This window comes from Dendrobates tinctorius, unplaced genomic scaffold, assembly GCF_039654945.1.
Source record: "Dendrobates tinctorius isolate UK_male_01 unplaced genomic scaffold, ASM3965494v1 ptg000230l, whole genome shotgun sequence".
Classification (NCBI taxonomy): Eukaryota; Metazoa; Chordata; class Amphibia; order Anura; family Dendrobatidae; genus Dendrobates; species Dendrobates tinctorius.
In genome coordinates, this window is record NW_027361897.1 from 600,545 (window position 1) to 615,492 (window position 14,948).

The 14,948-nt window shown below is 44.7% G+C and overlaps 1 protein-coding gene across 2 annotated transcripts in view; it reads left to right on the top strand.

Moving 5' to 3' along the window:
• Positions 1-210: 210 nt before the first annotated feature.
• SUFU (SUFU negative regulator of hedgehog signaling) overlaps positions 211-14,948 on the top strand; it is a 60,781-nt gene continuing 46,043 nt past the window's right edge. Inside the window, exon 1 of one of the 2 annotated variants that reach the window (XM_073555751.1) lies at positions 211-569. In XM_073555751.1, coding sequence (XP_073411852.1) covers positions 421-569 — 149 coding nt within the window. In that variant the 5' untranslated portion in view covers positions 211-420. The remainder of the gene's footprint in view (positions 570-14,948) is intronic. The other variant, XM_073555750.1, reaches the window with a different exon arrangement.

Genomic DNA, 14,948 nt, shown 5'->3' on the forward strand with positions numbered 1-14,948 from the left:
CACTGACTGCACAAAGCTGAAGGCGGGAATCATTCCCTTCCCTCAGATCCCTGACACACTGCGCAGACGCAGACGCACCGCACTGGCCTCCTGGCTCATGTCCCCTCCCATGCCAGGGACAGAAACGTAGCACGTGATCTGCGTTACTATTGGCTACGACGCTAGCCAATGGAGCGTAAGAAAAGTGCCGGAGCCTGACGTAATAACGTTGGTGATTGGCAGACTCAGCAGCCAATGGTAGTGTTCGCTCAGTAGAGAGGACCACAGACTATTCTCTACAGCAACAAGCTGTGGACGCTGCTCCGGAGACTTCTCCGGAGACCGGGGACAGCGCGGGACGGGGCCGCCCACACCGCAGACTGACGTCACTTTAAGTCCGAGGAGTCCGTGTTTCTTCCCGCTGCTGAGTGTTTGGAGAGGATGGAGGAGATGCGGCCTAGCGGCGGCCCCGCGTCCCAGCCCTTCCCGACTCTTTTCCCTCCTGGACTGCATGCTATCTATGGAGAGTGCCGGCGGCTGTACCCGGAGCAGCTCAACCCCCTGCAGGTCACCGCCATCGTCAAGTACTGGTGAGTACCCTGTGCGGGGTCAGAGGCTGCTGGGACCTGTAGTGCGCACAGGGAGTCCAGGAGACTGGTCACGTGATGAACTTGTGTCATTGGTGCCGCTGACCATAGAGGTCTATGGAGATGTGGGAGTGTGCCAGCAGTGCAGGAGCCCCTGTGTGGAGGGGAGAGCGCCCCTTCTATAAGTTGTGCGGTCATATCCTTGTGGCTGATGGGATGGTGGCTGAGGCTCATCCACAAGGATATAAAGCGGGTCCAGCTCCATTATTTGGTTCCCCTCATGAGCAGGCTGCTAGGAGCCGATGGGCCGCCGCTCTCCCCGCTCAGAGCCCTATATCTGGGCGTTAATATGGGGGGTATTCTGTCTCCGCTCTCCACCAACTGATAATTTCCAATAAACCATTAGCCTCTCCAACCACCCATTAATTTAGAGTTGCAGGGGGGTGTCCTTATAATGTGGTGGTGGTGGGGGGTATAGAAAAGAAAATGGCGTCTTACATCCAGAGACGGTTGCACAGTCCAGCAAGACGCTGTTGTCTTGGAGAATCTCCATCCCAATCCATACAACTGCGGTCTCGGGTGAATCCGTCATTCTATTTCGCCATCACAAGCTGTCACGTTTCCTCGGTCCTACAGATCAACTACAGCTGGGCCAATCTCTGGCAACGTAAATCCGTTATGACGCAGTAGTGAAGACTGCAGCCAATCAGAGGCTGCTGACTGACTGCAGTGGTCACGAGATGTGAATGAAACCAGGTTAGGAAGAAAGTGTGTGTGTTTGGGGAGGTGGCGGTGGTAAACAACCCCTTTAAATTTGCGGGTTTGGATCCTTTTCCTCTATGTAGTTGAATTACTGTAAGAAATGAGTGCAGCGGATCTATAGGTCTCCTCACTGCATACTTTTACACCCCCTCACTGCATATACCAAACACACTAGTGAACATTTTGGTTCATTACTCATGACCTGTGACTTGTCCTCTCGGTATCTGAGACGCCTGGTGAGAATTTTGCCCCAGGATACCTCTCATTATTCAGAGCCCATCAGGTGAAATCTGAGCTTATCCCCATTGGTGTTATTGGGACAAACTGCCCCCAGCCACTTTATTTTGTGCTTAAAGGACCAATGAATACATCATACAGACTGGTTTCTGCTGCTATCATCTACAGATGTGTATAGAGATGTACCTAGCGGCTCCGTACACTGGAGATGTGCTGGGTAAAGTAATGATAATTGGGGCAGAGGGTCTTCATGACAAACACTGTAGTCAAAATCTACACCCTGTAATGGCTGATAACAGGGAACAACAGTTTACTCAGCAGTAAGAAAAATAAAATCTAAGCTATCGCCGTCCACTATAAAGATGTGTTCAGGGACTTGTCGTGATTGTCTCAGGTAATTATGTAGATAGGACCTTTGATGGCAGGAGTGGAGGAATGTGCTCTAAATCTACATTTCTGAAATTCTGTTTTTTGCCATACAAAGTGTACGGAAACCTTAGGTCACGTACCAGCTACTAATTAAAATCACATCAAAGACCCCCATTTGGCTATGACTGTATACTGCACAATAACATCACCACATGAGGACTGACTGTACTCCCTGGGGTGCAGGTACCACCTGTTGGGAGTTTTTAATTTCAAACACACTTATGCTATCTTCACATGGTGTTTTTTTTTTTTTAAATCTTTAATTTTTTTCCCGGTTGAGTTTGAGAACGCCATTGGTTTTTTTTCCTTTTTTTTTTTTTTTTTTTCTTGGTAATCAACGGCATTTGAAAGGGGAACCTGTAATGTAAAATAATGTTATTGACCTGCATCCAGAGGGTTAATCAGCGGTTTTAATAGCGTTCTGACACCGTGCGGCATCAGCGCTAAGAACACCGCTGTCTGGAGGAAATTTAACTTTATTTCTCGCCCCTCAGGTTGCAGTCTTAAGGCCTGTTTCACACATCTGTTTTTGGCATCCGCATGGATCCGCCAAAGTGTGAAAAAACGGATCCGTTTCCGTTTTGCCGCAAACAGATCCGTTTTTTTGACGGATCCGCGGTAGCCACTAGTGGAAATCTATGGGACAAAAAAACGGATCCGCCAAAGAAATGGCGGATCCGTTTTTCAACGGATTTTGACGGATTTTAACCCCTTCACGACCAATGACGCCACATAGGCGTCATGAAACCTGGTTCAAATCTGAACAGTGACGCCTATGTGGCCCCCCTGCGGGTCGGGTGACCGGGGTCACTGAAAGGTCACCCGACCCGCAGATACAGGGGGCTTTGTAATTCACCACAGGGGGCGTGGCTTTGCCCCCACGTGGCTACGATCGCTCTGATTGGCTGTTAAAAGTGAAACAGCCAATCAGAGCGATAGTAATATTTCATCAATGAAAATTGATGAAATATTACAATCCAGCCATGTCCGACGCTGCTGTAGCATCGGACATGGCTGGAGACACCAATTCCACCCCCCCCCCACCGGCAATCGCCCCCCCGCAACTGAATGACAGCGGCGATCTGCCGCCGCTGTCATCATCTGCGCCCCTCCCATTCCCTCTGCTCCCCGCCAGCCTCCGATCCCCCCCTCACCCCCCCCCCCCGGTACCTCCGGTGTCCCCCCGTCCCTCCCGGTGTCCCTCGGGTCCGGATGATGGGCGCCGCCATCTTTGAAAATGGCGGGCGCATGCGCAGTGCGCCCGCCCGAATCTGCCGACTGCAGATTCCATTCTTTCATTTTGATCACTCTCACAGTGATCAAAATGAAAGAAAAAGTAAATAAACCCCCCGATTATCACCCCCATAGGTAGGCAGAACTAATAAAATAAAGATAATATTTTTATTTTTTTTTTTCCATTAGGGTTAGGGTTAGGGTTATGAAAAGAGGGTTAGGGTTAGGGTTGAAAAGAGGGTTAGGGTTGGAAAGAGGGTTAGGGTTAGGGTTGGAAAGAGGGTTAGGGTTGGAAAGAGGGTTAGGGTTGGAAAGAGGGTTAGGGTTGGAAAGAGGGTTAGGGTTGGAAAGAGGGTTAGGGTTGGAAAGAGGGTTAGGGTTGGAAAGAGGGTTAGGGTTGGAATTAGGGTTAGGCTTGTGGTTAGGGTTATGGTTAGGGTTGGGATTAGGGTTCGGGGTCTGTTGGGGTTAGGGTTATGGTTAGGGTTGGAATTTGGGTTAGGGATGTGTTGGGGTTAGGGCTGTGGTTAGGGGTGTGTTGGGGTTAGGGCTGGAGTTAGAATTGAGGGGTTTCCACTGTTTAGGCACATCAGGGGGTCACCAAACGCGACATGGTGCAACCATTGATTCCAGCCAATTTTGCGTTCAAAAAGTTAAACGGTGCTTCCTCCCTTCTAAGCCCCGACGTGTGCCCAAACAGTGGTTTACCCCAACATATGGGGTATCAGCGTACTCAGGAAAAATTGCACAACAACTTTGGAGGTCTAATTTCTCCTGGTACCCTTGGGAAAATAAAAAATTGGGGGCTAAAAAAATATTTTTGTGTAAAAAATTTTTTTTTTAATTTTCACGTCTCTGCGTTATAAACTTCTGTGAAGCACTTGGGGGTCCAAAGTGCTCACCAGGCATCTAGATAAGTTACTTGGGAGGTCTAGTTTCCAAAATGGGGTCACTTGTGGGGGGTTTCTATTGTTTAGGCACATCAGGGGCTCTGCAAACGTAATGACGACCGCAGACCATTCCATCAAAGTCTGCATTTCAAAACGCCACTACTTCCATTCCGAGCCCTTACGTGTGCCCAAACAATAGTTCCCCCCCATATATGGGGCACCAGCGTACTCAGGACAAACTGTACAACAACTTTTGGGGTCCAATTTATCCTGCTACCCTTGTGAAAAAAAAAATTGCTGGCTAAAAATCATTTTTTTGGGGGAAAAAAAAATATTTTTTATTTTCACGTCTCTGCGTTATAAACTTCTGTGAAGCACTTGGGGGTTCAAGGTGCTTACCACACATCTAGATAAGTTCCTTAGGGGGTCTAATTTCCAAAATGGGGTCACTTGTGGGGGGGTTCCACAGTTTAGGTACATCAGGGGTTCTGCAAATGAAACATGATGCCCGCAGACCATTCCATCAAAGTCAGCATTTCATAATGTCACTACTTCCCTTCCGAGCCCCGACGTGTACCCAAACAGTGGTCATCCCCCACATATGGGGTATCAGCGTACTCAGGACAAACTGGACAACAACTTTTGGGGTCCAATTTATCCTGCTACCCTTGTGAAAAAAAAAATTGCTAGCTAAAAATCATTTTTTTTGAGGAAAAAAAAATATTTTTTTATTTTCACTGCTCTGCGTTATAAACTTCTGTGAAGCACTTGGGGGTTCAAGGTGCTCACCACACATCTAGATAAGTTCCTTAGGGGGTCTAGTTTCCAAAATGGGGTCACTTGTGGGGGGTTCCACAGTTTAGGTACATCAGGGGTTCTGCAAATGTAACATGATGCCCGCAGACCATTCCATCAAAGTCAGCATTTCATAATGTCACTACTTCCCTTCCGAGCCCCAACGTGTACCCAAACAGTGGTCCCCACCCACATATGAGGTATCAGCGTACTCAGGACAAACTGGACAACAACTTTTGGGGCCAATTTATCCTGGTACCCCTGTGAAAAAAAAAATTGCTGGCTAAAAATCATTTTTTTTTTTTTTTGTGGAAAAAAAAATATTTTTTATTTTCACGGCTCTGCGTTATAAACTTCTGTGAAGCACTTGGGGGTTCAAGGTGCTCACCACACATCTAGATAAGTTCCTTGGGGGGTCTAGTCTCCAAAATGGGGTCACTTGTGGGGGGGTTCCACAGTTTAGGTACATCAGGGGCTCTGCAAATGTAACATGACACCCGCAGACCATTCCATCAAAGTCAGCATTTCAAAATGTCACTACTTCCCTTCCGAGCCCCGACGTGTGCCCAAACAGTGGTTCCCCCCCCACATGTGGGGTACCAGCGTACTCAGGACAAACTGGACAACAAATTTTGGGGTCTAATTTATCCTGGTACCCTTGTGAAAATAAAAAATTGCGCACTAAAAAATAATTTTTTGAGGGAAAAAATTTTTTTTTTATTTTCACGGCTCTGCGTCATAAACTTTTGTGAAGCACTTGAGGGTTCAAGGTGCTCACTACACATCTAGATAAGTTCCTTAGGGGGTCTAGTTTCCAAAATGGGGTCATTTGTGGGGGAGCTCCAATGTTTAGGCACACAGGGGCTCTCCAAACACAACATGGTGTCCGCTAACGATTGGAAGTAATTTGCATTTCAAAAAGTCAAATGGCGCTCCTTCCCTTCTGAGCCCTGCCGTGTGCCCAAACAGTGGTTCCCCCCCACATATGGGGTACCAGCGTACTCAGGACAAACTGGACAACAAGATTTGTGGTCCAATTTCTCCTGTTAGCCTTGTGAAAATTAAAAATAGTGTGCTAAAAATCATTTTTGAGGAAAAAATATTATTTTTTATTTTCACTGCTCTGTGTTATAAACTTTTGTGAAGCACTTGGGGGTTCAAAGTGCTCCCTACACGTCTAGATAAGTTCCTTAGGGGGTCTAGTTTCCAAAATGGGGTCACTTGTGGGGGAGCTCCAATGTTTAGGTGCACAGGGGCTCTCCAAATGCGACATGGTGTCCGATAACGATTGGAGCTAACTTTCCATTCAAAAAGTCAAATGGTGCTCCTTGCCTTCCGGGCCATGCCGTGCACCCAAACAGTGGTTTATGACCACATATGAGGTATCTGTGCACTCAGGAGAAATTGCTCAACAAATTTTAGGATCCATTTTATCCTGTTGCCCATGTGAAAATGAAAAAACTGAGGCTAAAAGAAAATTTTTGTGAAAAAAAAAGTATTTTTTTTTTTTTTTTACAGATCAATTTGTGAAGTACCTGGGGGTTCAAAGTGATCACTATGCATCTAGATAAGTTCCTTGGGGGGTCTAGTTTCCAAAATGGGGTCACTTGTGGAGGAGCTCCAATGTTTATGCACACAGGGGCTCTCCAAACACGACATGGCAACCGCTAAATATTCCAGCATATTTTCCATTCAAAAAGTCAAATGGCGCTCCTTCCCTTCTGAGCCGTGCCGTGCGCCCAAACAGTGGTTTATGACCACATATGAGGTATCGTTGTACTCCGGAGAAATTGCCCAACAAATTTTAGCATCCATTTTATCCTGTTTCCCATGTGAAAATGAAAAAATTGATGCTAAAAGAAAATTTTTGTTGGAAAAATTAAAATGTCCATTTTTTCTTTCCACATTGCTTTAGTTCCTGTGAAACACCTGAAGGGTTAATAATCTTCTTGAATGTAGTTTTGAGTAGCTTGAGGGGTGCAGTTTTTAGAATGGTGTAACTTTTGGGTATTTTCTGCCATATAGACCCCTCAAAGTGACTTCAAATGTGAGGTGGTCCCTAAAAAAATGGTTTTGTAAATTTTATTGTAAAAATGAGAAATCGCTGGTCAACTTTTAACCCTTATAACTTCCTAACAAAAAAATATTTTGTTTCCAAAATTGTGCTGATGTAAAGTAGACATATGGGAAATGTTATTTATTAACTATTTTGTGTCACATAACTCTCTGGTTTAACAGAATAAAAATTCAAAATTTGAAAATCGCAAAATTTTCTAAATTTTCACCAAATTTCTGATTTTTTGACAAATAAACGCAAAAATTATCAACCTAAATTTACCACTAACATGAAGCCCAATATGTCACGAAAAAACAATCTCAGAATCGCTAGGATCCGTTGAAGCGTTCCTGAGTTATTACCTCATAAAGGGACACTGGTCAGAATTGCAAAAAATGGCCTTGTCATTAAGGTCAAAATAGGCTTGGTCATGAAGGGGTTAAAAACTGAGGTGTGATCCAGGCCTTAGGTGCAGCGTGGGCACTGTTTCAGTCACCGCTCTGTGTATAGAGCGAGAGCAGTGACTAACTGCGTTTCCTGCATTGACTAACGGCCAGCTTTCGGTCAGTGCCAGCAGCGTGGTTACAGCCACTGCTCTCTATACACAGAGCCGTGACTGAAAGAGTCAGCCTGGCTGGGGGGAATAAAGTTGGTTTCCTCTTGGCAGCGGTGCTTTCAATGCCGGCGCCACACAGTTTCAAAACAATTATTAATTTGCAGATTAACCCTATATGAGCAGGTTTATTATTTTTACTCATTTATATAGCGCTATTAATTCCACAGCGCTTTAGAAACCTTATCGGCACTGTCACCAGTGGGGCTCACAACAAAGATTTCCTATCAGTATGTCTTTGGAGTGTGGGAGGAACCCGGAGGAAATCCACGCAAACACGGGGAGAACATACAAACAAACTCCTTGCAGATGTTGTCCTTGGTGGGATTTGAACCCAAGACCCCAGTGCTACAAGGTTCCCTTTAATTTTTACACCCGAAGGAAGTACAAAAAACGAAGCAATTGGATAGACAAATCACGTATGTAATCCGCAACTAAAAATGTCTTCCCTTGGCGGCAGAAAAATTTTTACGAAAGATTGCAATGCAGGATAGTCCGGATGGTGGTTGAGCAGCACCAATTTAAGTTCGAAAGAAATTCAAGCTGTTCTGCAGGCTCAGGGTGCATCAGTGTCAGCAGGAACTACCGTATCTGTCATCTGAATGAAACAAAACACTATGGCCAGAGACCCAGGAGGACCAATCTGCTGACAGAAACAAAGCAAAGCTAGCCTGAAGTTTGTCAAAATGTATGTGAATAAGCCAAAATCCTTCTGGAAAAGCGTCTAATGGACAGATGAGACCAGGATGGAGCTTTTTGGTAAAGCACATCATTATACTGTTTACCGAAAACTGAACAAGGCCTACAAGGAAAAGGACACTGTACCTTTAGTGAAATATGGTGAAGGTTCAAAGATGTTTTTCGGTTGATTTGCTGCCTCTGGCACTGGGTGCCTTGACTGTGTGCAAGGCATCATGAAATCTGAAGATTACCAACAGATTTGGGGTCGCAATGTGATGGCCAGTGTCGTAAAGCTGGGTTTGTGTCCTAGGTCATGGGTTGGGTATTCCAACAGGACAATAAGAATGACCCCAAACGTACTTCAAGAAGCCCCCAGAAATGGGTGGAAATAAAGTGCTGGAGAGTTGTGAAGTGGCCAGCAGTGTGTCCAGATATAATCCTGTTGAACACCTCTGGAGAGATCTTAAAATTGCTGTTGGGAGAAGGCGTCCTTCAAATCTGAGAGACCTGGAGAAGCTTGTAAAAAGAGTAGTGCAAAATTCCAGTTGCGAGGTGTAAGAAGGTTGTTGATGGTTATAGGAGACAAATGATTGCAGGTATTTATTCCAAAGGACATGCAAACAAATATTAAGTTGAGGGTGCCAACAATTTTGTCCAGTAATGTTCTTGCAGAAATATTAATTTTCTGGAACAATTTCAAGAGTGCCAAGACACTCGGCCATGACTGCGTCATTACTGGAGCTGCATTTTAGTGACTGTGTTTGTAGCACATGTCAATGGTTGTGGCAGCCATCTGAGACCTGATCTTGTGTTGTGCAGTTAGTACAATTCAGTAGATGTTTGCTGTGCTAGTGATCAGGACCCTGGATCAGGCAATAACTTTTAGTTGCTATGATCATTTTACTTGTATAGGCGCCATCATATTCTGCAGTGTCTTACAGACATTATCATCACTGTACACATTGGGGCTCAAGATCTAAATTCTTTACTAGGTGTACCCACACAAAAGCAAGGAGAACATACAAACTCCTTGTCCCGAATTCAAACTTCTTACCTCAGTGCTGCAATGTTACCCACTGAGCCACAATGCTTCCATGCATATTAACAAGAAACTGAATGGTTTTAATGCTGAAACTATTAGTGTGACTATAGATCCTAGTATCACAATAAAAATGCTAGCTGTTCTATCGTAATTGAGTGTACCAGTACAGGGAATGAAGCTTTGATGCCTCATGCTAATTAACCCGGAAATGCGCTGCGGGGTGTCTTATCTTCTCCAATTGCATAAACATGACCTCAGTACACTTCCAGGCTAATTTTGCATGTGGCTTCAAAACTTCATTCGTCAGAGCTAGGACATGTGATTACTGCAAAAATTACAGTAATTTTTCTTGTCGTACCACCCTCTATACAACCATAGCATTAGTTTTAGTGGTAAAATGGACTTGACAGGTTCTCTTAAATCCTTCCCAAATCTTTGCATCCAGGCCAAAAAAGCACCTGTTTTGCTGTTCATTCAGATGTGACCAGTCTGAAAGCTCTTCGTCTGGCGCAATCATCAGTTTGTGTTGTGTGACAACCGTCGTTAAGGCTGATTGTGTAGCTCCTCGCTGGGATATTATTGCAATAGATTAATGTGATATGTTTGCTTTGCTGAGTAACATGTATAATTAAACTTGATGGTCTCAAGTGTTGGAGAACCTGCAGTCTCCATAATAAATGTTGTAGTCAAGCATGGAGCTTTCCTACACTGCTACATAGCAGCAGGTTCTGTAAGAGAGCTCAATGGGTGGACTGGTGGCGGCTCTCCCAATCCGAGCGTGACCGCTTCATAGAAACAGATGAAGCAATCATGCTCAGGTCGGAGAGCCGCCGCCAGTCCACACATTTATGCGTGATCTTAGACCAATTTGCACAGGCGTCTGAATGAGCCCTGAAAGTGACTACATTGGTGCTTCGATCTTAAGGAGGTAACGATTACTGTACTTATCTACTTTTCCTGTCTAGTTTTTTGTTTGTGTTTTCAGCTTTTCCGCTCACTGAATTTTATACACATCAGATTTTCCAGCAACGTGTCTAAGGCTGTATGCACACATTGAGTAAATGCATCCATTGAAGAAAAATGTGCGTTTTTGCACTGATTTGAGTGAGGTCAATGATAAAAAAACGCAACGAGAATTGACACGCTGCAGATAATTTTATGGACCAAATTTGCAAATCAAAAATACTCAACTTGTGCATGACACTTCAGGTTTCTTCGCTTTGCTAGCATCAGGATTGCTTCAGGTTTTGCTAGCAAATCTGCTTGGCAAAAACGCACTAAATCAGCGTTAAAGGTTTACAAAACTCCATCAACATTCTGCAAATTTCACAGTTGATAGTACCAAGGGTCAAAGGATTGTGCCCAGTAACCTACAGACACTGTCAGGTTGGCTCCATTATCCAGACTTAAAATGATACCTGGGGTGATGAAATCCGTCTTGTGGTTGCTGTTTAATCTTTATTTGTAGTTTTCAGTTAATGAGATTCTCGAGCTGCGGGGCGGCCTGTAGGGGGGGGTCTTTATGTAGTGCTGTGCTTTCACATTCATCCTTATGGGCTTATGACAGGATACTGATGCTCCAGTGACCTGCCCCCTATTTAACATGCTGCATTCAACCTTCATCACGCAGGCGCCTTCACTGTCGCTTGATACAAAGGGTGATTATGCCTATATTTAGTCATATAATATTTTGGGGATAAAAATGTATTTTCAGCAAAATAGTGCTGACATCATTTCTCTGGGGGGGGGGGGGGATTTGCTCAATCAAAATGGCGGCATTTTCATCAGTATAACGGCGCCGACCTGACACTGTCTGTAGGTTACTCTGCACAAACCTGCTGACGGCTTCCCTTTAAGGAAAGTCGGCAGCAACGATTTACTACCAGCAAATAAGTTCCGTGTACATGTGCCAGCATGAAATACAGCTCCTACCGTACAAGAAAATATGGCGAGAATTCATCAAGCCTATTTCGTGACAAAACTGGCTAAAAAGGTCACAATTATTACGCAATATACAGTTATGCAAATATCTTCCAACTTTTGCCACAAAAACTGACGTGGCCAGAAGGATTCGTAATTTACTCTACAAAGTGGCTTTAATTATAGCAGATGTGTATGCCAATCTGCAACTGGAGTACGTTTGTGATTCTGAAAGATGTACCTAATTCATTAAGGAGCATGCATCTATCCAGAGACACCATAGTATAAAATGCTGGTCTTTGTGCATTTTCTCTGTGTTGCTCTGAAACGCTGCTGCGTTGAATGTAGCCGGGTAGGGCGCTTTGGAAGTGTCCACTGGATGGTCTCCCGGCAGCTTCTCACCACTGGACTTGCCCTGGTTGAGAAACCTTTTGTCAAACACAAATTGGGAGAGTGCTCCCAATGGAGTTAATCCGGGCTGCGAACCATTCTCCCTGTGCATATACTTTATATATAGTACAGCCCAAAAGTTTGGATTCACCTTCTCATTCAAAGAGTTTTCTTTATTTTCATGACTGAAAATTGTAGATTCACTCTGAAGGCATCAAAACTATGAGTTAACACATGTGGAATTATATAATTAACAAAAAAGTGTGAAACAACTGAAAATATGTCTTATATTCTAGGTTCCTCAAAGTAGCCACCTTTTGCTTTGATTACTGCTTTGCACACTCTTGGCATTCTCTTGATGAGCTTCAAGAGGTAGTCACCAGAAATGGTCTTCCAACAGTCTTGAAGGAGTTCCCAGAGATGCTTAGCACTTGTTGACCCTTTTTGCCTTCACTCTGCGGTCCAGCTCACCCCAAACCCTCTCGATTGGGTTCAGGTCTGGTGACTGTGGAGGCCAGGTCATCTGGCGTAGCACCCCATCACTCTCCTTCTTGGTCAAATAGCCCTTAGGCTACTTTCACACATCAGGTTTTCGCTGTCAGGCGCGTTCCGGCGTCGTGCCGGAGCGCCGGATCCGGCAAATGTTTTGTAAAACCGGATGTCACGGATCCGGTTTTCTGCCGGATCCGTCTTGCGCATGACAGCCAAAACCGGATCCGTCTCATCCGGTTTTCGATCCGTTTTTCGACGGATTACGTCGGATCCGGTTTTTAAAAACTCCACTTGTGGCCTTATGAACGGGATTGGCTACTGAAAAACTATATATACCGTGTTCCTACAGCCCTTCTTTGACAGGTTGTAGAGGAGAAAGTGCAGGTTGGAGAGAAGAGCAAGTTACTGGCGAAGATGGATGTTGTGATTGGAAATATTCTGAAGAATTTGGCGGATTTTACAGCGGAGGCGAATCGTTTGAGGGCGATTGTTCTGGAGAAGGAGAGAGCGAGACAGCAGCGCATCAGGCATCGTAGACGACGTTTGTGGATCCACCCCATCACAGCCAAGAGAATGACGCGTGGGGTCTATTCTACACTCTGCATGGATCTTAGACGAAACCCAGAGAAATTATTTTTGGATATGTTCGGATGAAAATGGAGAATTGTGATTACTTGGTGGAAAGCATTGCACACCTCATAAGAAAATCGGACACCTATTGCCGCTTCTCTGTTTCACCCGCAGAGCGTCTGATGGTGACTTTAAGGTAAGCCACATTTATTGGATGTGATCGCATCAGAGCACACTTTCACTGCAATCTTGTTGGTGGTAGTTTGCATCTCCAAGTGTTATAGCTGAGTTTTGGTATGTAATGCTGTTAGTTTAAACTAATTGATTGTTTTTTAATTCCCCACAGATTTCTTGCAACTGGAGAATCCCTTTCGTCACTGCATTTCCAGTACAGACTCGGGATTTCCACCATATCTGGAATAGTGAAGCACACATGCCGTGCACTGTGGGACTCCTTAGCTGAAGAGTTTTTACCAGAGCCCACAACAGAGAGGTGGATTGAAATTTCAGAAAAGTTTCAACAGATATGTCAGTTTCCGAACTGCTTGGGCGCTGTGGACGGGAAACATATCCGCATTGTAAAGCCAGCCGGATCGGAATATTTCAATTACAAGAAATATTTTTCAATTGTCCTCATGGCCATCGCTGACGCGGAATACAAATTTATTGCTGTTGATATTGGGGCCTATGGTCGCTCAAATGACTCTCAAGTTTTCAAACTGTCTGCCATAGGGCGTGAACTGTATGGAAACACCTTCCAGTTCCCATCCCCTAGACCACTGCCGCAAACATCTGGTCCACCTATGCCATTTGTCTGTGTAGGGGATGAAGCATTCCAGCTGTCAGAACACCTTTTGAAACCGTACGGTAGCAGAGGATTGTCAAGAACAAAACGCATTTTTAATTACCGCCTCACAAGAGCAAGAAGAATGGTTGAATGTACCTTTGGTATTCTGACAGCCAAATGGCGGGTCCTATTGACTGCGATCAACTTCAAGACAGAAACTATGGACGAGGTGATAAACGCTTGCGTGGTACTCCACAATTTTGTTATCCGCAAGGAACCCATTTCCATTGCGGACACCTCTGAAGAAACCACCTTGCAAGATTACCATGACATTACCACTAGAAGTTCTGTGACGGTTTCAGTAATGAGGGACAATTTTGCACTATACTTTGTCACCTCAAGGCAGAGTACACTGGCAGGATGACAGAGTGTGAAAGATTTGTGCCCTTAACCAAACTTGTGTACCTTCTGTACCAACAGTATATACCTTTGCCAACCAAAGTTGGCTATCTTGTCATGGTCTTACTACTTTTACCTTTAGGCCACAGGTGTGTACCTGGTTGTGTTTTATGCAAAGTATTTCACCTTTTAACAAAAGTTGTGTACATTGTTAGGAAATCACCAACAATAAACACAACTTTTTAGGTGAAATACTTTGCTTCAAACACAACCAGGAACACAACTGTGGCAAAAAGCTAAAATTTACCCACAGTTATATACCTGGTTTTGAATACCTTTTTACCTTTTAAATACCCTGTATTTATCCTTTTTTTTTAAACATATTTCGCCGCAGAAAGAAATGACAGACAACCATTGTAAACAATAATTTAACTTTTATTTAAAATTTTTTTTTTTTAGTAAACTGTTTTTAAATTTAAATAAACTTTTTTAATAAAGCTTTGAAACCATAAAACTGGTCATTTTTATTAAAATACACACATATTATAAATTTGTGTAGTGTGGGGTGGAAATACTGCTGGAGGGGCTGCGGGACACTTCGACACTGGGAGTGTGGAGAGAGGACTGGGATCGTGGTGGGGAAGGAACAGTTAGAGGTGAAGGTGTGGAAAAAGCTACAGAATGGGTGGACATGTGGGAGGCAGAAGAGGTGGTGGGTGGTGGAGGGTTGGGCAGGGACTGTAGGAGCAGATGATGTTGATGGAAAGTTGTATGGGGAAGGAGTTTGGTACGGGGAAGGAGTTTGGTACGGGGCAGGTTGCTGGCAGTGGGGAGGTTGCTGGCAGTGGGGAGGTTGCTGGCAGTGGGGAGGTTGCTGGCAGTGGGGAGGTTGCTGGTACTGGGGAGGTTGCTGGTACTGGGGAGGTTGCTGGTACTGATATTTAATAGGAGGGGGAGGATGGAAAGTGGCTGGAGGGGGTGCAGGTGGAGGAACTACTGGGGTGGGAGGAGGGTGGGACGAGGAGGTTGGGAGGTACGAATACATTACATGCATCTGCTGGCTAGGAGAGAGCGTTTCCATGCGCT